Below are 24,360 nucleotides of genomic sequence, written 5' to 3' on the forward strand. Positions count from 1 at the left end.
TTTCTGAACAGGCAGGTAAGGTTGTCTGGTATTCCCATCTCTAAGAATTTTCTAGTTTGTTGTGATTCACACAGTCAAAGGCTTTAGCGTAGTCAATGAAGCAGAAGTAGATGTTTTTCTGGAATTCTCTTGCTTTTTCTATGATGCAACAAGTGTTGGCAATTTGATCTCTGGTTCCTCTGCCTTTTCTAAATCCAGCTTGAACATTTGGAAGTTCTTGTTTCACATACTGTTGAAGCCTGGCTTGGAGAATTTTGAGCATTACTTTGCTGGCGTGTGAGATGAGTGCAATTGTTTGGTAGTTTGAACATTCTTGATATTGCCTTTCTTTGGGACTGGAATGAAAACTGACCTTTTCCAGTCCTGTGTCTGCTGCTGAGTTTCCAAATTTGCTGGCATATTGAGTGCAACACTTTAACAGCATCATCTTTCAGGATTTGAAATAGCTTACCTGAAATTTTGTCACCTCCACTAGCTTTGTTCATAGTGTTGCTTCATAAGGCCCACTTGACTTCACACTCCAGGACGTCTGACTCTTAGTTTAATGATCACACCATCATGGTTATCTGAGTCATAAAGATCTTTTTTGTATAGTTCTTCTGTGTATTCTGCCACATCTTAATATCTTCTGCTTCCTGTTAGGTCCATACCGTTTCTGTCCTTTACCGTTCCATCTTTGCATGAAATGTTCCTTGGTATTTCTTATTTTCTTGGAGACATCTCTGGTCTTTCCCATTCTATTGTTTTCCTCTATTTCTTTGCACTGATCACTGAGGAAGACTTTCTTATCTCCCCTTGCTGTTCTTTGGAATTCTGCCTTCAGACAGATATATCTTTCCATTTCTCCTTTACCTTTCCTTTTTCTTTTATCAGCTGTTTGTAAGCCCTCCTCAGACAATCATTTTGCCTTTTTGCATTTCTTTTTCTTGGGGATGGTTTTAGTGTACTTATCATCTCTCTAATAATATACAGATTGGAAATCTAGCTTTGTCTGATTCCAAAATTTGGACGCCCACTGTGGAACATGTTGCTTTTTGAACATAGAAATTTTGTTTCCTTTTGAATCATTTGGATTGGCTAAGTTTCCATGTGATCCTGAATGCATTTTGATTACCAACATCTACTCCAAGTTAATGATTTTATTATATTGCCCTAGTAAAGAGCAACCCCAGGACACATGACTATCATTTTGCCTTTGTTTTAAACATTCTTCCCTTTATCATGTTTTCCTAACTGCTCTTTCTGGAATATAAAAGACTTTTAGTAAATATTTGCTAAATAAATGAGTGATAATACTTTGTTATGAAGTTAGATTTTTTTTGAAGTAAGGAGAAATTAGCATACCCTTCTTTAGTTAAAATCATAGGCTAAAAATTATCTCACAGTGCCACAGGTATGATTGTAGGAAATATTTCATGTTGAACCAGAATTGATACACATTTGAAAAAGATATAGACTTACTCTCAACTAACTAAGGGGTTTTAGTGCATTTTTAGTTAAATGTAAGTACAATATAGTTACTTGTTCTGTCTTATGTCAAATTACAGTATGAAATAAATTGAATGGTTAAGCTGAAAATCACTTTAGTTTTCATATAGACTTGAAAATGTAACTTTTGTAACATTGAATTGACTGTTTGTGTTTTGGTTTTATTTGTATTTCTGAAGCAAGGAGAAGTCAGACTGAAGTGTTTGAAAGCTCTACAAAGTCTGTATACCAATAGAGAATTATTCCCCAAGTTGGAGCTCTTCACTAACCGATTCAAGGTAAGAATGTTAACTTCTTTTCTTTTTCACTTTAAAAATGCTTGTTATAGCTAGCTTAGCAAATGGCATTACCATAGCAAGTGTAGCTCATATTCTTAATACATATTCTTTAAATAGCCCTGTATTAAATAGATGAATCTCTGCTTTAGAAAAGATATTACCAACATGAGGTCTTATTTATTACCTTCAATGGAAAGCTCTCCTGCTTAAAATAAGATTTTTTTCCTGGACATCTTTTTATACTTAATGATTTTGCAAGGTAAGGTTTGTCTCTTTGTTAGAGAATGCTAGTTGATGAAAATTATAAACATTTACAACACCTCCTGTGTGTGCATAGAACCATGATGATAACATTTGAAAAGGAAAACTTTCCATCTAATCTAATCATCATTAGACTAATCTATCATTACTCTTCCATCATCTCCCCACAAAACATTACCTCACATCTGTCTCAGCTTCTTTTCTGTTCATGGTTGGTTTGACTTATGACTTTTCTTCAGGATCGCATTGTATCAATGACACTTGATAAGGAATATGATGTTGCTGTTGAAGCTATTCGATTGGTTACACTAATACTTCAGTAAGTATAATATTTTAATTTAATCTGTTAAAATATTAATGTTGTTTCCCAGCATTATTAGTGCCCTTCACATATATAATCCTAATGTGTATTCTTACCACTTTTGGTTTTGCTTTCTTATTTTAAGGTTAGGTTTGAAACAAAATGTTTTCTGTTTGTTTTTTATTTTGAATATTTTCTATTTCCTCTATGTACAAGTTCTTTTATGCAATCCAGAAAAAGTATCCATGAAGTAACATTGTTATTGTTTAATCTCTAAGTCATGTCCAACTCTTTCGGAACTCGTTGGACTGTAGCCCACCATGCTCCTCTGTCCATGGGATTTCCCAGGCAAGATTACTGGAGTGGGTTGCCATTTCCTTCTCCAAGGGATCTTCCCAACCCAGGGATTGAACCCACATTTCCTGCATTGGCAGGTGGGTTCTTCTATTTAAAGAGAGAGACAGAGAAATGAGAAAGAAAAGACTTAAAAGGGTTAGGTTTTTCAAATAGACTTCTTTAGAATGGTACAGAAGTAAAAGAAGGAAACAAGGTGATTAAATTATGTCATTAATATGCTATAGATTTTAAAATAGGAATAGTTTCATATATAGAACTAACTAAAAACCAGGAAGAATCTGTATGAGAGAATGCAAGACCTGACAAAGTCATTGCAAATCCTCTACTCCCTATTTTATGATGCTATATCTGTCATACACCAGATATCATGTATGCCAGGGTCTATTGTTGTTTTGGTCTCATTTTGCCTCTTTCTGCTGTACTACCATATTCTTTATTATTGTGGCTTTATATTCTAGTAGATGTTGTGTGCTTATGGCCTCTTACTGATCAGTACCTTCTTTGCCTTTCTTTTTAAAATGCACTTAGCTACTTTTTTCTTTATGAATTTTTAAGGTGCTTTTGTCTAATTCCTCAGAAACTTTGGTTGGGAGTTTAAATATTAGAACTGCATTTAGGAACTTCCCTGGCAGTCCAGTGGTTAAGACTTTGCACTTTCACTACACGGACAAGGGTTTGATCCCTAGCTGGGAAACTAAGATCTTATAGTGGTGTGGCCAAAGAAAAAAAGAACTGCATTTAATTTTATGATAAATTTAGGAGAGAATGGAACTTTTTATAATTATATATATAATTTATATATGAAAATGATATATTCCTTTATTCAGATCTCATTAAGTCTTGTGTAAGGTTTAAATTTGTTTTGTAGCAGTAGTGTACATTGTTTACTGGGTTAATTCTTAAATACTTTATGGTTTTTTTGTTATGTGATAAATATTTAGTTTTAAAATATTTTCTACTGAATTATTGCTAAGACAGAGAACCTTAATTTTCATGTTTGTCTTTTATGTGCAGCATAGTAGAACTTTTATCCATGCTGATGGTTTGATTTTCTTGAATTTACTATGTAGATTATTTTATGATGTGAAGACAATTTTAGTTCTGTCTTCTCCTCTTCTCATTTTAAAACTTTTGTTTCATTTTCTTGTCTAATTCCATTAGCCCGGATATTGAGCACTTTAAGTATCCCTGATAGTGGATTTTTTTGTTCTTTTTCTAGGAAGGCATCTAAAGTTTTTTTGTTTCTGCAGTTACTGAGATAGGTTTTTGATATGAAAAATGTTCTTCTGTATTCTCAGTTTTCTGGGATTTTCTTTTTTACATAGATGAGTCTGAATGAAATTGATGTATTTGTCTAATGGTAAACCACATGTGCATTTCTAAACTAAATCCTGTTTGAACGTGACATATTTGTTTTCACTGTAATTTGCTTAAATGCAGTTTTATGTTTTATTTCGGATTTTCACAGTTGTGTTATATATAACTTTAACATTTTTTTCTTTTCTTTATCCAACTTTGAAATCAGGGTTATATGTATACTCTTTGTAAATTATCATCAGTAATTTCTCACCCTTTTTCTGTTCTGAAATAACTTTTCTATGATGAAGATTTTCTTCTTAAAAGTTTGAGAGAATTCTCTTGTTAAAGCCATATCAGTTTTAAGTTTCTTTTGAGGAGAAGTCTTTGATCATCATTCCTACTTCTTTAACTGTTATCTGTCTAAGTTAATCTTTATTTCCTCTTATATTAATTTTGGCTTTTTATAAGCTTTTGAAAATATATCAGTTTTATCACAGTTTTCAACTTTATTGTTTATGATATGTTTATTCATAAAACTTTGCTATTTTTCTGTTATTTCTCTTTTTCATCATTTATTTTATTTGTATCCCCTTCTTCTTGATAAGTCATGCTAGAGGTTTGTCCATCCTACTGTTCTTTTCAATGAATTAGCTTCTTTAAGCTATTTGTTTATTGTTTCTGAATAATCATGTTTAAAGTAATGAATATACCTTTAAGTACTACTTTCAATTTCACTACTTTACTTGTCTCCCAAAAATTTGGACATGGAATATTTTCATAGGCAATTAATGATAAATATTTTGATTACTGTTATGATTTTCAGTTTAATCATGGATTATTCAGTAGTAATTTCTGTTCTCCCTAGATCAGATTGTTTAAAGCTGTTCTTTCTATTTTATTGTATTATTTAAGAATGTGTTCTGCATATTTTGGTTAATCTTCTGAATGTTCTAAATATATGTAAAAACAATACTTATCTGTGTTGCTTATATAGTTAATGTATTTATATTCATTACTTTGAATTTATTCAGTGTCATCCAAATTATCTATAACTTTACTTTTTTTCGCCTATTTTTTCAGAAGGATGTGTTAGAGTCTTCCAACTACTATCTTTTCTTACACACTGTATAGATCAGTACCTCTCTATTCATAATTTGTACATCTTCTGATAGTATTCACTTTATTGTTATATCTCTTTCTTTGTCATTTATGAAGATTATGACTACTATGACAAGTAGATTATAATCTAAGTTTGAATTTTACAAGTTTATCAATGTCTTTCCCTTGAACAAAAAATAACCTCATTCCACCCACTCATCTTTTTTCATTTAAATTGTCTAGAGTTTAAAATCTGTTGTTAAGGATTACTTTTTTACCCTTTTTTTTTTCTTTTTGCCTTTTTTTAAATTTAGTTTTAATACTTGCTCATTCAGGCAAGTGTTAACTGCTTTGATATTTTCAATACTTCTTCCCTTACCTTCAGGGAAGAGTAATTCTCTCTGTTGTTGCTGTTTAGTCGCCCAGTCATGTCCCATTCTTTGTGACCCCATGGAGTGCAGCACGCCAGGCCTGCCTGTCCCTCACCATTTCCCGAAGTTTGCCAAGTTCATGTCCTTTGGATCTGTGATGCCATCCAGCCATTTCATCCTCTGACGCCTTCTTCTCCTCCTGCTCTCAGTGTTTCCCTGCGTAAGGGACTTTACCAAGGAGTCGGCTGTTCGCATCAGATGACTGAAATACTGGAGCTTCAACTTCAGCTTCTCTGATAGCTCAGTTGTTAAAGAATCTGCTTGCAATGCAGGAGACCCCAGTTTGATTCCTGGGTTGGCAAGATCCTCTGGAGAAGGGATAGGCTACTCACTTCAGTATTTTGGGGCTTCCCTTGTGGCTCAGCTGGGAAAGAATCTGCCTGCAATGTGGAGACCTGTGTTCTATCCCTGGGTTGGGGAGATTCCCTGGAGAAGGAAAAGGCTACCCACTCCAGTATTCTGGCCTGGAGAATTCCATGAACTGTATCATCCATGGGGTCCCAAAGAGTCAGACACGACTGAGCGACTTTCACTATGCTCAGCTTCCGTGTCAGTCTTTCCAACAAGTATTCAGGGTTGATTTCCCTTAAGATTGACTGGTTTGATCTCCTTATTGTCCAAGGGACTTTCAGGAGTCTTCTCCAGCACCACAGTTCGAAGGCATCAAGTCTTTGGTGCTCTGCCTTATTTACAGCAGTCTCTCATAGGCTCCTCCAATATATTTTCTAGCTAGTTTACTTCCTTAAAGAGTGTTTTTCAAACTATCTGATACCTTGTTTGGCTAAAAAAAAAATCATACTTTCCTCTTGAATTTAGAAAGTAGTTTGGCTAGTTTCAAAAGTCTATTTTTAAGATTCTTTTCTGTGTTTTCATTGGAAGAAATAAGGTCAGAACATATATAAAAAGTACAGTTATGGCCCTCCAACTGTGTCAGATGATCTAATTCATTAGATAACTTTGGTCCTTTTCTGGATTCCTCAGAGAGCTCTCCCTGTTGCAGGAGAGGGAGGTGTCATCCTGAGACCCACAGAAGTCCTTAGGATGGACCTCCTAGTGAGGGTCATTGGCAACCCACAGGAAAAATTTAGGAGGGAACCATAGTAAAGGGAAAGCAAGTTTATTTAGTGATATGCATTCCATAGACAGAATGCAGTCTGTCTCAGAAGGCAAGAGCCACCCCAGGGCACAGGGTCCTCTGGGAAAGTGAAATAGGCCCAGAGGCATGGGGACGTACTTTTTTTGGGTTAAGTGATTTCATAGGCTAATGAGTAGGAGAAATATTCTTGCTATTCTGGGGAAGGGTGGGTATTTCCCCAAAATTGGGCCACTGCCCACTCTTTTTGGCCTTTTATGGTTCTTTTCAGAACTGACATGGTGTGAAAGGAGTGCTTTTTAGTATTTCAGTGAAGGTATTATGAGCGAAAGGTCAGTAACTGTACTATTCTCAAAGCCACCTTGGTTTCAGCTGGCTCCAGCCTGTCCAGCATGCCAGCAGGTGCTCCCCATCGTCATTATTTCACGTTTGTGTCCTGCCCTTTTCCCTCCTGTCTTATTCCCTCTTTGGGTGTTTATGACAGTGGTTCCCCACAGTGGATGATGCTTCCTCTGGCTATTTACTTTGTGATTCAGCACCTGGCTTTCGGTTTCCTCTCTTTGAATCGCTTGCCCTGTATATGGCCTTGTTGGGCAGGATGTCTTTTAAAACTATCCAGGCTGGCTGTCTTTAATTATTTCATGTCTGGCCTAAAGGAAACTTGGAGGAACTATGAATTTCTACTCATTATATTGCTCTGTCTCCTGATTTCTACTTTCATGGTGAGGTTCACAAACTAACTCTCCAGTCTCTTATAGCACTGCATGAAATAATCTGCCCTTATTTTTCTTGGCTTGTGAGATGTCTACCAAAACTTCCTCAAAATAACAAGTTAAAGTCACCTTAACATCCTGTTGTACTATCTTTAAATTCTTTTTTTCTCCATCTGTTTATTCTTCTTTTGGTGTAGATTATTTCCTTTCCCTTATGAGCTTGGATTACTGAGAAATCTTAATTTTTTTTTTTCCTAGGAGTTTAACTTCATCCTGAGGGTATTAGTTCATTGAGCTGATTTATATACATATAATTAAGTGATTAAAACTTAGGCCTTGTTGAGAGGGGAAAAGTGTGAACTTTAAAATTAAACTGCTTCTAATCTGTCTCCCTTCCTTGAAATCCAGCTCTTTTTCATTCAAAACTAAAGTTTCTTCCTTATATTATGATGCAACCACATTATTTTGCTGCAAAGATCATTCTAATTTATATTCATTTGACTAGTTTCCTTCTAGTCTCTGAGGCATCTCCAGAATTGAATTCTGTGGAATGAGTTTATACTGCTACATCTCGTCAAGAACCTGTACAGCCTAAACATTCTGTACCCCATCTAGTCATTAATCTTTAATCCTTTCAAATGTTTTTAACCATATTAATAGTCAGGAAATAGATATTCCCTCTTTGGGAAAAAAATACTTAAATATACATTCCAGCAAACCAATAAAAGGTTGAAACTTTACGACTACATGAAAAGAAAGATGGCAAATTTACATTAGTAAAGGAATGATTATGACTGGTAAATCCATTTTATATAGAAAGAAGACTAGTATTGTAAATATTGTGATAAACTATAAAATAGACAATTCTGGCAAGAGTGACATAGCACAGTAACAATTTAACTATGAAACAGGTGAATATATGACTAATGTCTGTTAACAAAAAAACTTATGCACGTTTAAAGAAACTGAGCTAAATTGGGCTAATATATATCCCAAGATATTAAGAGTTGTTGTCTATAGGTGTGTATGGAAAGAAATGTGGACCTTTTATTTTCTTGTTTTATCTGTATTTTCTGAATTTTATATAACAATTGAAGTGCCCTTTATAGTTAAGGAAAAATATTATTTTCAAACTCAACTAAAAAGAGTGGAAAAATAAAATCAGAATACCTTGAGCTTTTATAAAGAACCATACAAAATTTTGATGAAGGTAGAACTGACAGTAAACATTTGTTTTGGCTCAGTTTTACTTTTCTGAATTTTTCAGTGGAAGTGAAGAAGCTCTTTCCAATGAAGACTGTGAAAATGTTTACCATTTGGTGTACTCAGCACATCGCCCTGTTGCTGTGGCAGCTGGAGAATTCCTTCACAAAAAGTGAGTTAATTCTCTATGAAACAAGTTCCACTTTTCTGTTTTTGTTTTGTTGTTGTTTTATAGTTAGTAAAAGAGTGACTGAAAATAGTGCTAGAAGTGGCCACTGCAAATTCTGTGGGCTGTAACATTCTTACAGCCTACATACACATCGTGAATCACATCTCTGAGAAGGATGTCCCTTGTGACGTATTCCTTTGATCTAAAATCTAAAATGACAGTCATCAGCTAGTCAGCTCCTTGTAAATGGAGGTAGCAGAAGTGCTTGAAGTTTATAAAGACTCACCTAAGTAATTGATACTTTATTTCATCAAATTGTTTTCCCTTTTAAAATTCTGTGTTCTCATCTTAACTTCCCAACACTGGTAATCTAAAATTATCTTCAAAATACCTCCCACATTTTCAGGGTTTTTTTTTTTCCATCTTATTAGGAGGAGCATTATTTTAATCAGTAATCTGTAATGATAGTAAAAATATGTATGCAGCTACAGTTTAATTTCAAAGCAAAATCTCATCCAATTTTTTGACAAAGCATAGCGCTAATGAGAGTTTTTTTATGTAATTAAACATCCTTATGAAATATGTTTTTGATCATGGTCTCTACTATATATATTCTATAATTTATTAATTCATTCTTAAAATATAAGCATATTCTTGGGCAGGGGGATGTTTTGCTGTGTTTTTGTTTTTATTCATAGATTTAACATAGTCACTTTGACTGGTTAACCCAGAGGTCTTTTACATGTAGTGATTTGTAATTATGTGTGATTATGCTAAGCACAGATATAAGTCATGCACTGGGCAACTGTTGTACATGGGTGATTGACTTTGATAATGAGCAAGCGTGGCCCTCCATCTAGCATCAGCATCTTGGTGCTACAATCACAAACTGCTCTTTACTCAGTGGTAGAGTGCTCTTGCTTACCACTATTATATATTTGTCTCACTGTCTCTTTTTAAACCTGTTTCTTTGTGGACAACTACAAAGTAGGCTAAGACTGAGGGTGCTCAGCTGTCATAGGAGTCAGCAAAGCACAAGGAGGTGCCACACATCCAGTGTGCTTAGCCACTCAGTCGTGTCCAGCTCTTTGGACTGCAGCCTGCCAAGTTCCTCTGTCTATGAGATTTTCCAGACAAGAACACTGGAGTGGTTTTCTGTTTCCTCCTCCAGGGGATCTTTCCGACCCAGGGATCGAACCTGATCTCCTGTGTCTACTGCATTGCAGGTGGATTCTTTACTAGCTGAGCCATTGAGGAAGCCCCTCTTTACTCAGTGATACCTCTCAAAACAAGAAAGAGCTATGTCTGTGTAAAAAAAAATCTTTATTTAAGAAGGAAGCTGGCTAGTAGTGCATGCTGCTAATGAAAGTGAAGAAGTCAGAATTTTCAGGCATGGCTTTTACAGTAAGATGTGACTCTGACTCATTGGCTAATATAGAATAGTGCTATTTCCATATTTATCTTGAGGTGTTGTCTGTCGCAAATATCAAGGGTATATTGTAGTCTTAATTTCCCTTTCTTTTTGTTTTATTATATTCTAGTTAGTCTCTTTTTTAACTTTTCAAAAGGAATTTTAGAAAGAATTTATTGTTTCTGTATGTTTAGAAAGAATGTATTGCTTCTGCAGTTTCAAAGAAAAGATAGATTTAAAAAGGTTCATTATCTACAGAATGGAGGCCATTAACGGCAACACTGGAATCAGAAAGAGCCCTTGGATATATGTAATTTTATCTGTATTGTATTTGTCTAAGTTTGAAACATTTGCTAAAATTTTTTAAATTTAACATTTCATATAAATATCTACCAATGTAAGCCTCCATTATATTTTATTTCTTTAAGAAAATGGAGTCAATTCCTATGTAAACAAAAGCTTCGCCTCATAAGCATCTTTTATTCCCCTGCCCTGGAAATACTCAGTTGGAGAACTTTTGAAAAAGCTAATCTTTTTTAGCATTTTCCTACCATTTAATATTGTGATCTTTTAAAATCTGTTAAGTAAACTGTAGAGTAGACTCAGAATTCCATGATCAAGTTTGGTTTTTTTGTTTGTTTTTTTATCAAATGTACATCCACATACATTTAGTCTGTTTTTTAGTCTCAACACTGAAATTTATATACTGAAGGAGAAGACTTAAATTCATATCCATGTAAATTTGTAATATTCTTGTTTTGTTACTTATTTCCAGATTGTTTAGCAGACATGACCCACAAGCAGAAGAAGCATTAGCAAAGAGAAGGGGGAGAAACAGTCCGAATGGGAACCTTATTAGGATGCTTGTCCTTTTCTTTCTTGAAAGTGAGGTAAATTTTTAACATAGCTATTTATTTTGTTGTATTAGATTACATTTTAAGTAAAATTATCATTTAATCATTGTAATTAGTGATTTTTTTTTTAATCAAATAAAGACAAGACTGTTTCTTACAAAGTTGCCTTCATGGATATTTTAAATTTTTTGGCTGTGCTGCACAACTTGTGGGATGTTAGTTCCCTGAGTGAAAGCCCATGTCCTAACCGTTGGACCACCAGGAAATTCCTTAGCTCCATAGATTTGATTCCATGATAATGGGATCAGTACACTACCTTTTTTGGGAATATGTGTGCAGATATGGATTAACACTGAACATAGGTTAGCAGTTTTTAAAGTTTTATAGTACTTCATTGCAATACAGCATACTCTTTTTGTTACTTTTTGTTTTTCTTGTAGCTTTTCTTTTTACCTGTAGCTTTTAAATTACATTATTTAGGGAATTCCCTGGTGATCCAGCAGTTCACCAGGGAATTCCCTGCAGAGGGCCCAGGTTCGATCCCTAGTCAGAAAACTAAGATCCTACAAGCTGTGTGGTGTGGCCAAAATAAAAAGAAAAATTATATTATTGAAACAGTATATGAACATTTTCAAGCTGTCAAAACCACTGGTTCTATCTTGTTTGAAAGTTGTTATTTAAGGAAAAATATGAATTTGAATGTAAATTAGTTATGCAAGCTTATGCAGCATTTCCATGTCAATTTATCAAACAGTTAACATCCGTAACATATTATCTATCAGAATCTGTTTGCACATGTGAACTTTAGTTTGCCCATTTAAATGTTCTTTAATGTTAGAACTGTATTTCCAACTGCTGGTATAACATGGGGGGATAGCAAACTTATACCTGAATGAAAAAACTTGTTGGCTTAGAAATGAGTGGGAATAGAGTTCCAAATAAAGGTAGCAAAAATCTAGAAATCTAGGACCCTGAACTTTACTTGGAGAAAGAGTATTTTTGGTTTGTATGGGAATGTCTAGGAATAAGAGAAACGTAAGAGACTGTATGACTGCTCAAGTTTGAACATGCTGGAGATACTCTGTAGAAATGAGGAATTGAGAGACAAACAGGTGGTCTATAAAAAAATTAAGATCAGACAGAGATGTAAGGATTAGTGGAAAGAGTGGGGTTAGGGCAAAGCAGAACCAGAAAAGTGAAGGAATTGCTGATATTTTTTAAGTGAGTTGGGAACAGAGAAAGAATATAGTCAAAATGAAACCAGCTGGAGAGTTGCATTTGTGTAAGGGATGTGTTTAAGAACAGTGTATTAAATATGTATACAGATTTTGTGGGGATCTTCTTAAAATGCCAGTTCTAATTTAGTTACTTTTGAGTTGGAATCTGAGATGCTACTTTTTGTTTATGCTTCTGGACCAGAAGTCCAGGAACCACTTGGATAGCAAGAGTCCAAAGCATTATTTTCTTAACAAAGCAAGTGTGGATATTATTATGGAGTAAAATATAGATGCTTGTGAATGTTTAAGGTAAAACACTAAATACTCAGCAAATATCACACCTGTGATAGACTATTCAAATTAAACTCTTAACCCTTTAGGTTTTAAAGAAATGAGGTTAAAAGTACTTTGCAACAATCAAGTCCTATTTAAAATTTTGACTTTAATAGTAACGGTAGTATCAAAAATTGGTAGGAATGAGATACATATATACTATTAAACTGCTGAAAAGTTTGGGAAATATGATCAGATTAGTTGAACTTGATTATTAATTGAAATAAAATGTTTTGGATCTCTGAAAGTCCAAGGACTTTACTTTTTTGGTATATTAAAAGCTGTAAGTACTTAGTTTTACAGTTTCATCCTCTATTCATAGCAGTAATTTGTGAAGTGTATTACTGCTCTATTTTTGAAATGGTATTACTGTTTTATGTGTTTGCTGCTCTTTACTAAAACGTTACAAGAACATTAAAATATATTTCCCAGTTGTCTTCTGTGACATTCTTGTCAGCTGCAAAAACAACTGCAAATTGTAGTTAAGGGTTTCTAGTTGATTCATGATCATAATATTGGTGTTTATGGTCTCCTGTTTTATAGGAAGCATTGTTTATTAAAATCTCTCTTCTTATTTTGTAATACTAGTGTACACCTGGAGTTGAATGCTTATTAAACCCATATTCTTGTAATATGGTGGGATTCTGATTATACCTTATTCTGAATTCCTCTGGTTTTGCTATAATGTGTGTTTTAGTAATATTTTAGTCATAGGCTCATAAAAAGTTGAATTGAAAGAAACCTTAGAAATCATAAAAGTAGAATAAGTCTAGCTTATAGTTGAATTATCAACCAGTTACCTAGAATTGACTGAACTGATTATCTTTCCTATTCCTTTGTTTTACTGGGATGATGATGTTGTTCTTTACTTGCTAAGCCCTGTCCAACTCTTCGCAACCCTATGGACTGTAACCCACCAGGCTCCTCTGTCCCTGGAATTTCCTGGGATGTTAAGTAGTAACATTTTAATAATAGAATTGTAAAATATTGAATTGAAAGAGGTTTGCAGTCCATAGGGTCTTCCTCTTTTATATATGAATTATAGGTGAAATAATCAAGATTAAGATATCTACCTAAATTAGTTTTTCTTTCTTTTTGTACCAAAAAGTGGCATTTTTAAGCCATCACAACTTTTTTAGCAGTCATTGGTTTCAAGTGAAAAAATACCTAGTGTATTTGAGATTGTCGTTGTTGTTTGAAATACATGCCAAATAGTAGGAAAAATGGTACTTGTGTATGATAAGTCCAGATTTCCCTGTAGGTTGTGTGACCATGATACTTACTATACAAACTTTTGAAACTGATGCTTTTCAGAGTGATGATGCTGTTAATAATTATTCCAAAGCAGTTAATCATAACCCAGAACATTTCCGGACAATCTAGAAGTATTGTAACTGTACTTCTAGGCATTTAGAATGATAAGGCCAATTATGGCAGTCATTTAAGACAGAAAGTTAACAGATATATTATGAATATAACAACCAGGAAATCCCCCCCAGAATAACTTTTTCTTGGTTTTATTTTTTTTAATGTGTTCTTCAGGATTACCAAAGCTGACTCTGTTTCAGCAGAGAATAAACCCAGTATAAGAGTATTTACAAATTTAGGCTTAATTGTTTAGAATGGTTATTTGCACTGTAAATGATTTTTCATAAAAGGAATAAGTGTAAGATTCCTTTATACTGTGAGCTCCTTTAGAGTATTAACTGTTTGACAGAAGAGTTAACTATTTGACATGAGGTACAATATTTATGAATAACCTTGAAACCAATTAAAGACAAGTAGGAACACACTGAGAAAATTTTAATTAAAGTCACCAGGAAAATGAAATTAGTTTGTTATATACAAGATTAGAGGAAACTCTATAAAATAAATTATGCTTAGATATAGCAGGGTAAAATTCACCCCCACATAAATGTAATTTTAATTTATGTATCTAATATAATTCTGATTATTTGCTGTACAGTGACTCTTTATCCATTAATGAGCAACCTTTTTTGTTCATCTGTTTCAAAGGAATACAAAGAATGCTTGCACAACCTGATTTTCATGCTGTTTTATAAAATTATGATACCAAAAACTGTTTTTAGAAAGTAAATTTTTGTTTCATTGTTAGGTTTCCAGATCCTTTTTAATTCCAGGGCTTTTTTATGGCCATTGAGAACGCCTCAAGACCTTTCTTCTTAATAGCTTCATCTTTCACTTACAATAGAAAACCCTTGGTATGAATTGTCTGAAAGACTACTGTAACCTTTTACCCTATTGGCCACATTAAAAAAAATTTTTTTTTTTTCTCAAACATGGCTCTGTCTACCTGGTATTCTTGTAGAGGTTTGAGAGTAGCAAGTTATGTGGCCATCACAGATTCCCCAAGACAGGAAGATGGTATCATGAATATTATGTCAAGCCAGTTCCTGACAGACTATGTTGTACTGATTGTTGTTGCTAATACTCTTGAACTTAAAATTTTTAATAAGAAAATGGGCCAACATATTATCTTGCCCTGCTGGTGTACACATTGAGTTTGAAACAAGAGGTTGTTAGTGTTAACAGAATGCATTTTACTAAGCCACCACCTTACAGTCAGAAAGAGGAAATGGTCCAAGACATTAGCATCTATATTGAGAATATACACACAAAAAATTTCTAGAACAATGACAACATTTCTGAGTTAAATTTTAATATGCTGTCATTTAAGGCAAAATCATCCTTAAAAATGCCAATACTAGGGGAATCACAATATTTAAAGCCTTGAATTGTGCCAACAACTCATCCAACTGAAAACCTCAGGCTAAAAATGTCAAAATGAATGAGACATTACCAGTTGACAGAACAATGCAAAGTAAATGATTATTAATTCATTCCAGTAGAGTTAAGTAACCCATACCCTCACAGAAGACAAAAATAGGGGGAAAATTTTTTTGAGACTTTTTTAGTAGAAATCTGAAAAACGTTAAAGACAAGAGAGAGCAACAAAGGCTGGTGAAAGGAGTAAGCTATCAGTAATAATTAAGTGACTGCCCTTTAGTGGAGCTTATTCTTCACTTTAGAAATGCTGGTCCAGGCATTGGGATATAGACATTAGGCTAAGAAGCAAAATTGTGAATAAATACCCCAATAATTTATAGGTACCTGTAGAGACAGGGAACTTCTGCACTCAAAATACAAAGTGCATACCTACAGTTAGCCTGCCTGCCTATATATCCCCCCTTTCCACTTTCTTCACAACCAAGGAAGCAAGGACCTTGCAATCAGACTCAAGAAAAGCATTCTAGCTACTAACATTCTTCAGTCTGGGCTCATTGATATATGTGTGTGTGTATATATATATATATATATATATATATATATATGTATGCATGCTGGTACCCAAGAAACTCTGGAACCTGAAAATAAAGTACCATGGAAAAGAAGCACAAGGCCTGACATACGAAAAATTTTTTATTAATGCCCCCAAATACAATAAGAAGTAATTATGAAAGAAGAGAGTTCTTAGAAATTAACATGATTTTCAAAATGTGGGGGAAAGGTGGATCATTAAATGACCTGAATTGACATAACCAAGGATTGGCTGTAGATGAAGGGATTTTTTTCCAGGAAGGAAAAAATTTTTTCCAAAGGAGGAAAGAAATTAAAAGTATGAGAGAGAAATTAAGAAATAGGGGGTACAGATTAAGACATTTTATTATGTTACCTAGTAGAAACTCTATAAAGAAAACAGAGAATGAAGTGGGGAGAAACTAAACAAAGGATATGTAGTTTAAATGTTTACTACCTTCGTATCCTATATGCAAAGTATTACTTGAGGAAATTTTTTTAGCAAAGTGAAAAATTGATGCAATAACAGGAAAATAAGGAATATAAGAAATATTGGTGAACAGATAAGTCTAGGAATCAAGCTAAACAATATGGCTGTTATGCTTAAGGCAAATAAAATTTTTAAATTTTGGTGATCATGGTGATGGAAAAAACAAGTTAGGAAAAAAACTCTGCAGGAAGCACATATTTTAAAAAATGTCATTGGTAGAGCACAGGGGAAGCAGATGCCAACATCTGTAATCTCAGTAAATGTAAATGGACTAACATGCTTTATTTAAAAGGCAGGTTATCATATAGGGTTGAAATAAAGAGATTAAATGTTTACAAATATACCTTAATCAAAAATTTAACACAGAAAGTGAACTGGATAAATACTGGATGTAATTAACAAATGCTTATAAAAAGCTGAAGGGGCAATGTCATATATAAGTCCAGAATTCAGAACTAAAAGGGATAGGGACGATATGTATAGAAGATATAATCTGCCAAAAATATAATTGTGAACTTTTTATACCTATTCTATAGATATGGTTAAGTATGTCAAGCATAAACTCAAGTTTACTAAGCATTTTTTAAAATTTTGGTGAAACAGTTTACCATTTTAGCTACTAGTAAGTGTACTTGTTCATTGGCATTAAGTACATTCACATGGATGTCCAGGTGTCACTACCATCAATCTCTAGAACTTTTTCAAAATCTTCCCTATATTGAAACTCGATACCCACTAAATAGTAACTCCATTTCAGCATAGGCTTAGTAGCCTGTTTAGAAAAAAAAAAAAAAAAAAAAAAACTATTGTTTTTTCTATTTTCTGCTAATTTTCATTTTTGATACCAGGTTGTGCACCGTACTTGTGCCTGTCTCTGTTGGAATGATGTTACTGATAGTCTAGAGATATTTTCCTAGGATATGTGATTTAGAAAGTTTGACTATATCTGGCTGCAAACCTTCCCCCATCTTCTTTCTGAACAGAGATGCTAATCAGTATTATCTACTCTGGCTTTGACGAAAAACACTGGGAAACTGTGGATGTTGAGTGTGCATCAGTGTGTACGTAGTTTCCTGAGGCATTTCAGAAAACAGAACATGAGATTTAAAATGCGGTGGATTCCCAACTACAGTGTAAGAGGGTTCCCGTTTCTCCACACCCTCTTCAGCATTTATTGCTTGTAGACTTTTGGATCACAGCCATTCTGACTGGCGTGAAATAGTACCTCATTGTGGTTTTGATTTGCATTTCTCTGATAATGAGTGATGTTGAGCATCTTTTCATGTGTTTGTTAGCCATCTGTATGTCTTCTTTGGAGAAATGTCTTATTTAGTTCTTTGGCCCATTTTTTGATTGGGTCATTTATTTTTCTGGAATTGAGCTGTTGGTGGGAATGCAAACTAGTACAGCCACTATGGAGAACAGTGTGGAGATTCCTTAAAAAACTGGAAATAGAACTGCCTTATGATCCAGCAATCCCACTGCTGGGCATACACGCTGAGGAAACCAGAAGGGAAAGAGACATGTGTACCCCAATCATCGCAGCACTGTTTATAATAGCCAGGACATGGAAGCAACGTAGATGTCCGTCAGCAGATGAATGGATAAGAAAGCTGTGGTACATATACACAATGGAGTATTACTCAGCCATTAAAAAGAATACATTTGAATCAGTTCTAATGAGGTGGATGAAACTGGAGCCTATTATACAGAGTGAAGTAAGCCAAAAAGAAAAACACCAATACAGTATACTAACGCATATGTATGGAATTTAGAAAGATGGTAACAATAACCTTGTATACGAGACAGCAAAAGAGACACTGATGTGTAGAACAGTCTTTTGGACTCTGTGGGAGAGGGAGAGGGTGGGATGATTTAGGTGAATGGCATTGAAACATGTATAATATCATATATGAAATGAGTTGCCAGTCCAGATTTGGTGCACAATACTGGATGTTTGGGGCTGGTGCCCTGGGACGACCCAGAGGGATGGTATGGAGAGGGAGGAGGGAGGAGGGTTCAGGATGGGGAACACATGTATACCTGTGGTGGATTCATTTTGATATATGGCAAAACCAATACAATATTGTAAAGTTAAAAAATAAAATAAAATTAAAAAAAATAAAATAAAATGCAATGGAAATGAAGTATAGAATTCAAGAGGTGAAATGAGGCAGAGCTTTAAATAGGTCATCAAAATTTACATAGAAGTTAAGCATAACGATAGAATTAGGAATGAGGAAGAAAAGCAACTCACCTGCAAAATGTACCAAGATATCAGTAGATAACCATTAGGTCTACTAAGGTGACTTTCACATTTTCAGACCCCTCCTCATAATGTAAAACTATTTTCGCTCACAAATACAAGAACATATGACTGATATTTAAAATAGTATTTAACATTCTATGTGCTATACGCTCTTTTTTACTGTTTCCTTTTTTTAAAACTTGGATCTCAACACATTAAATTATATTAACAGCCAGTGAATGGGTTGCAGTCCTAAAGTTTGAGAAATGCTGATCTAGAAGGTGGTTGTTATGAGACTCAAAGGTAGTAGAACTTTCATACAAGGATAGAGAAGTAAATTTTAAGTAGCGGAAACTAGAACATGGACAACACCTCTACTTACCTTTTCTAAAGAACTTTTATATAAAGAGATTTATATTCTTCACAGTTTAGTGACTGACAAGCAGAAAAGAGTTGAGCATGAAATGTTTGATGAGGAACTTGAGAGCATTTGTTTACTGTGGGAACAAGGATTCCAAAGAAAATAGTCAAGTAATAAGCAGCAAAATGTGACGGTGTGGTGAAATGACAGATTCATTGAATTAAGTGGAAATGAGAGGGGAAAAGCAGAGATATGGAGTAACTTATATTTTGACCTTTACCAAGAAAACAGAGATAAAAAGTAAGTCTGGTACCAATGTTTCAAATGAAATTATGGGAGAAAGTACTTGATTTTTTTTTTTAAAGGTTGTTATAGAGAGAGACAAACCAAAAGTAATGAATAGTGGCATAAATCCAAATGTAACTTCAGGAATTCTGTTAACTAGTTGTCCTCTCAGTTTACTCATTAAAGATCATGCCGTTGGACTAGGAGATCTTAACCTTACTATTGTTTTAAAAAATTGATTGAGTCTATATATTGTATCCCCATTATCAGTAGTAGAAAGCATGTGTGTGTGTATATTCTCTAAGTGGCTCTTGAAAACATTGTCAACAGTTTTAATTATAAACAAAATGGCTGAATAACTCAATATATTAGTAGTAGTTTCTTCATTAAATATTCTTCAGTCACATTTGATTTGTTATTTTTAGTTACATGAACATGCTGCCTACTTGGTGGACAGTTTGTGGGAGAGCTCTCAAGAACTGTTGAAAGACTGGGAATGTATGACAGAATTGCTATTAGAAGAACCTGTTCAAGGAGAGGAAGGTACAGTATTTTGAAAAGTTGATTTACATATTGTTTTGGGTTGATATTAATAATCATACCATCCTGTATAAATGACTTCTTAAAAATGAGTATATGCAAGTATATCTGTGTATCTTTTTTTCAAAAAGAACAGTTTGTTTCCTATAACAAGCAAAGGTGTCTTAATAGTATCTAACATCTTTCTATATTAGGACTACAATCATGCATGTCCTACAAGTTTTTAAAACCCTGTAAACATCATGGAGCATTCAAGGTTTTCTTTATGCTGATTTCAGCTACAAAATACTGATGTACTTAAAGTAAAAAGAAAAAAAATGGTTCATCCAGAGTCTTTTTGCTGTATATAAGTACTTGATCTTTCACATACAAGGTTTAATTACACCACAATCATCCCATCTTTCGTTATATATATTCTTAACATTAAAATTAGGAAACCAACAATAAAGTCACTTACTTAGCTGTTCAAGAAATAGGGAGGGAACTTCCCTGGTGGTCCAGTGGCTAAGACTCCACACTCCCAGTGCAGGAGGCCTGGGTTTGATCCCTCATAGGGGAACAAGACCTCATATGCTGCACCTAAGAGTTCACATGCTGCAACTGAGACCCAGCACAGCCAAATAAATAAATATTAAGAAAAAGAAGAAATACGGAGAAATAATTGCTATACTGATAATTTCTGAAGTATGCGTCTTAATGTTACACTTTGTGTAATAACATGAACAGCAGACTGGATATGTATACTTAATAAAACATTCATCTTCTAAAAGCTTATATGAATATTAGCTCTGTAAAGCTAGCAGTGCCTCTTCTGTATAGCTTGTTTTTCAGTCTAGCCCAGAATATTGTTCAGTCAGTAAGTCATATCTGACTCTTTGCAACCCTGTGGACTACAGCACACCAGGCTTCCCTGTCCTTCATCATCTCCCGAAGTTTGCTCAAACTCATGTCATTGAGTTGGTGATGCTATATAACCATCTCATCCTCTGTCACCCCCTTCTCCTCCTGCCCTCAATCTTTCCCAGTATCAGGGTCTTTTCCAGTGAGTCCACTCGTTGAATCAGGTGGCCCAAGCTTTGGAGCTTCAGTTTCAGCTTTAGTCCTTCCAATGAATATTCAGGACTGATTTCCTTTAGGATTGACTGGTTTGATCTCCCTGCTGTCCAAGGGACTCTCAAGAGTCTTCTCTAGTACCACAATTCAACAGCATCAGTTCTTCAGTGCTCAGCCTTTATAGTCCAACTCTCACATCCATACATGACTACTGGAAAAACCATAGCTTTGACTAGACAGACCTTTGTCAGCAAACTGATGTCTCTGCTTTTTAATACACTGTCTAGGTTTGTCATAGCTTTTCTTCCAAGAAGCAAGCGTCTTATGATTTCATGGCTGCAGCCACAGTCCGCACTGATTTTGGAGTCTGTCACTGTTTCCATTGTTTCCCCGTCTATTTGTCATGAAGTGATGGGACCAGTTGCCATGACCTTAGTTTTTGGAGTGTTGAGTTTTAAGTCAGCTTTTTCACTCTCCTCTTTCACTTTCATCAAGAGGCTCTTTAGTTCCTCTTCACTTTCTGCCATAAGGTTGGGGACATCTGGATATCTAAAGTTATTGATATTTTTCCTGACAGTCTTGATTCCAGCTTGTGCTTCATCCAGCCTGGCATTTCTCATGATGTACTCTGCATGTAAGTTAAATAAGCAGGGTGACGATATACAGCCTTGATGTGCTCCTTTCCTAATTTGAAGCCAGTCCTTTGTTCCATGTCCAATTCTAACTGTTGCTTCTTGGCCTGCAAACAGGTTTCCCAGGAGGCAGGTAAGGTGGTCTGGTATCCCCATCTCTTTAAGAATTTTCCACAGTTTGTTGTGATCCACATAGTCAAAGGATTTAGCATGGTTAGTGAAGCATAAGTAAATGTTTTTCTGGAATTCCCTTGTTTTTCTATGATTCAGTGGATGTTGGATACTTCACCTTCTTGCATTTCTTTTTCTTTGGGATGGTTTTGGTCACTGCCTCCTGTACAGTGTTACAGACCTCTGTCCATAGTTCTTCAGGCACTCTGCCTACCAGATCTAATCATTTGACTCTATTTGTTACCTATGCTATATAATAATAAGAGATTTGATTTAAGTCATACTTGAATTGCCTAGTGGTTTTCCCCACAATAGTAGTGTAAAAAATGACTGTTTCATGTAATCTATATGAATTCCTAGAATGGAGATGATACCTTAATGTAAGTGAGGGTTGTAATGAACTTTAGAATTGAAAGAAACAGATTCAGATATCTAACTATCCTTTGTTACTTATATCGTCTTTTTTCTGTTCCTTAGATTACCTTTCTTTAAAACATAGATTCTTTTTCTTATTTTCTTAAATAGATATTGTGAGTATAAATGAAATAGTTTACTATTGATTCTGTTCTTTTTTTTCCCTACTTTTCTGTGTGGTTCAGCTCTCTGGTACATAAGAGCAGAATTAGCCATTACCTGCAATAGATTTCCTATACTTATTAGTGACCATCCCTTAGTGTTGTTTCCAAGCAGTAATGCTAATTCTTAACCACCGGACCACCAGGAAAGTCCTTGGTATTGTTAACTTTTTACTCTCATTTAAATATATAAAACATGTCATTCAGAAAATAATTACCATGACTGTTAGTCATCAGGGTGTTCTAGATGAATCTGCCTTCTTAAAATAACTATATCTTAGTATTAGATTTTCTTTGTGGTTTAAGTTTAGTTGACATTGGATTTAACTTTCAGCCAGTTGGTTTGGTTTCGTTTGATTTTGTTGGATTTTAACTAGAAAAGCAGATTGTAAAATGGGGGAAAATTTTTAAATCAACCACAATTTTAGGGTATGGTTGAATATGGAAAGGCAAGGCTGGAGAATTTATTCAGAACAAGTGCAGAACTATTTTAAAATCCTGATTCAACTTTTTTTCATACATTTGTCCATATGCATGCTGTACCACATATAAGCTTTGGTATGGAATGACATCCAAATCAATATTCTGAGCTACCATATTGCTGTATTTCATATAATAAAATGCCATAGTAACTTATTTTCTTAAGACTAATTAGAAGTTAAGTTGTACTTTAGGTAAGTGAAGTTTGATAGGTATTCTAGTGGGTGAAAGTCTAGTTAGTAGTTGCAAATATAGGACTAAAATTTTTTCAAAACAGTTATCAAAGACTACCAATAGAAGTTTAAATTATAACTGCTATATGTCCAAACAAAATTATCAGTAAAAAAGATAAAATGCACCCCTGAGTGCATAGCAACACTATTTCCAGTAGCCAAGATGTAGAAACAACCTTAATGTTCATCAACAGATGAATGGATGAAAAAGATGTGGTGCATATGTACAGTGGAATACTACTCAGCCATAAAAAAGAATGAATGTCATTTGCAGCTACACAGATGGACCTAGAGATTATCAGTCAGAAAGAAGAAAACAAATACCTTATGATACCACTTATACATGGAATCTAAAATATGACACACATGAACTTATCTGTGAAACAGAAATGGACTCATAGACATAGAGAACAGACTTGTGGTTGCTGATAGGGCAAGGGGTTGAATTGGGAATTTGGGACTAGCAGATGCAGACGACTGTATAAAGGTGAAGTCACTCAGTCGTGTCCAACTCTTTGCGACCCCATGGACTGTAGCCCACCAGGCTCCTCCGACCATGGGATTTTCCAGGCAAGAATACAGGAGTGGGTTGCCATTTCCTTCTCCAGGGGATCTTCCCGACCCAGGGATCAAACTCTGGTCTTCTGCATTACAGGCAGACTCTTTACCGTCGGAGCCACCAGGGAATCCTAAATGTATATAGAATGGATAAACAACAAGGTCCTATTGTATAGCACAGGGAACTGTTAATATATTCAATATTGTATAACAAACCATAATGGAAAAGAAAAATAATAATAAGTCACAACTTCTATAAGACTACTTTGCAGTGTTTTTAAGAGATGGTAGTTTGTGGGGATATATGTGTATTCTACAGCAAAATCAAATTGCTGGTTAAATTTTTTAGTGTAATGTGAAGGTCTAGATAACAGGTAATCAGGCAAAAACAGGGCCATAGCTAAGTTATTTAACTTCTCTGGGTCTTAGCTTCTTCATTTATTAAGAAAAGTCTTGTTGATTAGATAAACTTCTGTGGTCATTGAAGGTTAGAATTCTGTGATCCAGTTGAGGCTGACGTAACATGGATAAGTGGAATTCTTCAGGTAGTGAGTCATTAATTCAGTTATAATATAAACATATTTGTTGACCATCTCTTATGTGCTGTTATACTAAGCACTGCGAGTGTAGTCTTAATCAGAGACAGCTCACTGCCCATATGGAGCTTACATTTCAAGTGGGGATGGTAGACCAAAACTAAGTGGTCAGAATAATTTCAAAAGTTAATAAGTACCTATGATAGGTAATAACAATAAGAAGGTGTCCATTGTTAGATTGAATCTCAAAAGGAGATTCTAAGGATGCCATCCGTGAGCCAGGAATCTAAAGGATATGGGGGCTAGCCTTTAGAAGAAAACAGCTGTCTGGATAGAGGAAATGGTAACTGCAGAGTGCCTATAGCATGAATGAT

General features: G+C 34.7%; 1 protein-coding gene across 5 annotated transcripts in view; it reads left to right on the forward strand.

Annotated features, from left to right (window-relative positions):
- STAG1 (STAG1 cohesin complex component) overlaps positions 1-24,360 on the forward strand; it is a 509,253-nt gene that overhangs the window by 403,537 nt on the left and 81,356 nt on the right. For all 5 annotated transcript variants that reach the window (XM_070770514.1, XM_070770470.1, XM_070770576.1 and 2 more), the window contains 5 exons: positions 1,668-1,766; positions 2,267-2,346; positions 8,587-8,694; positions 10,878-10,992; positions 19,634-19,751. In XM_070770514.1, the coding sequence (XP_070626615.1) occupies positions 1,668-1,766; positions 2,267-2,346; positions 8,587-8,694; positions 10,878-10,992; positions 19,634-19,751 (520 nt within the window). The remainder of the gene's footprint in view (positions 1-1,667; positions 1,767-2,266; positions 2,347-8,586; positions 8,695-10,877; positions 10,993-19,633; positions 19,752-24,360) is intronic.

Source organism: Bos indicus, chromosome 1 (genome assembly GCF_029378745.1).
Source record: "Bos indicus isolate NIAB-ARS_2022 breed Sahiwal x Tharparkar chromosome 1, NIAB-ARS_B.indTharparkar_mat_pri_1.0, whole genome shotgun sequence".
NCBI lineage: Eukaryota > Metazoa > Chordata > Mammalia > Artiodactyla > Bovidae > Bos > Bos indicus.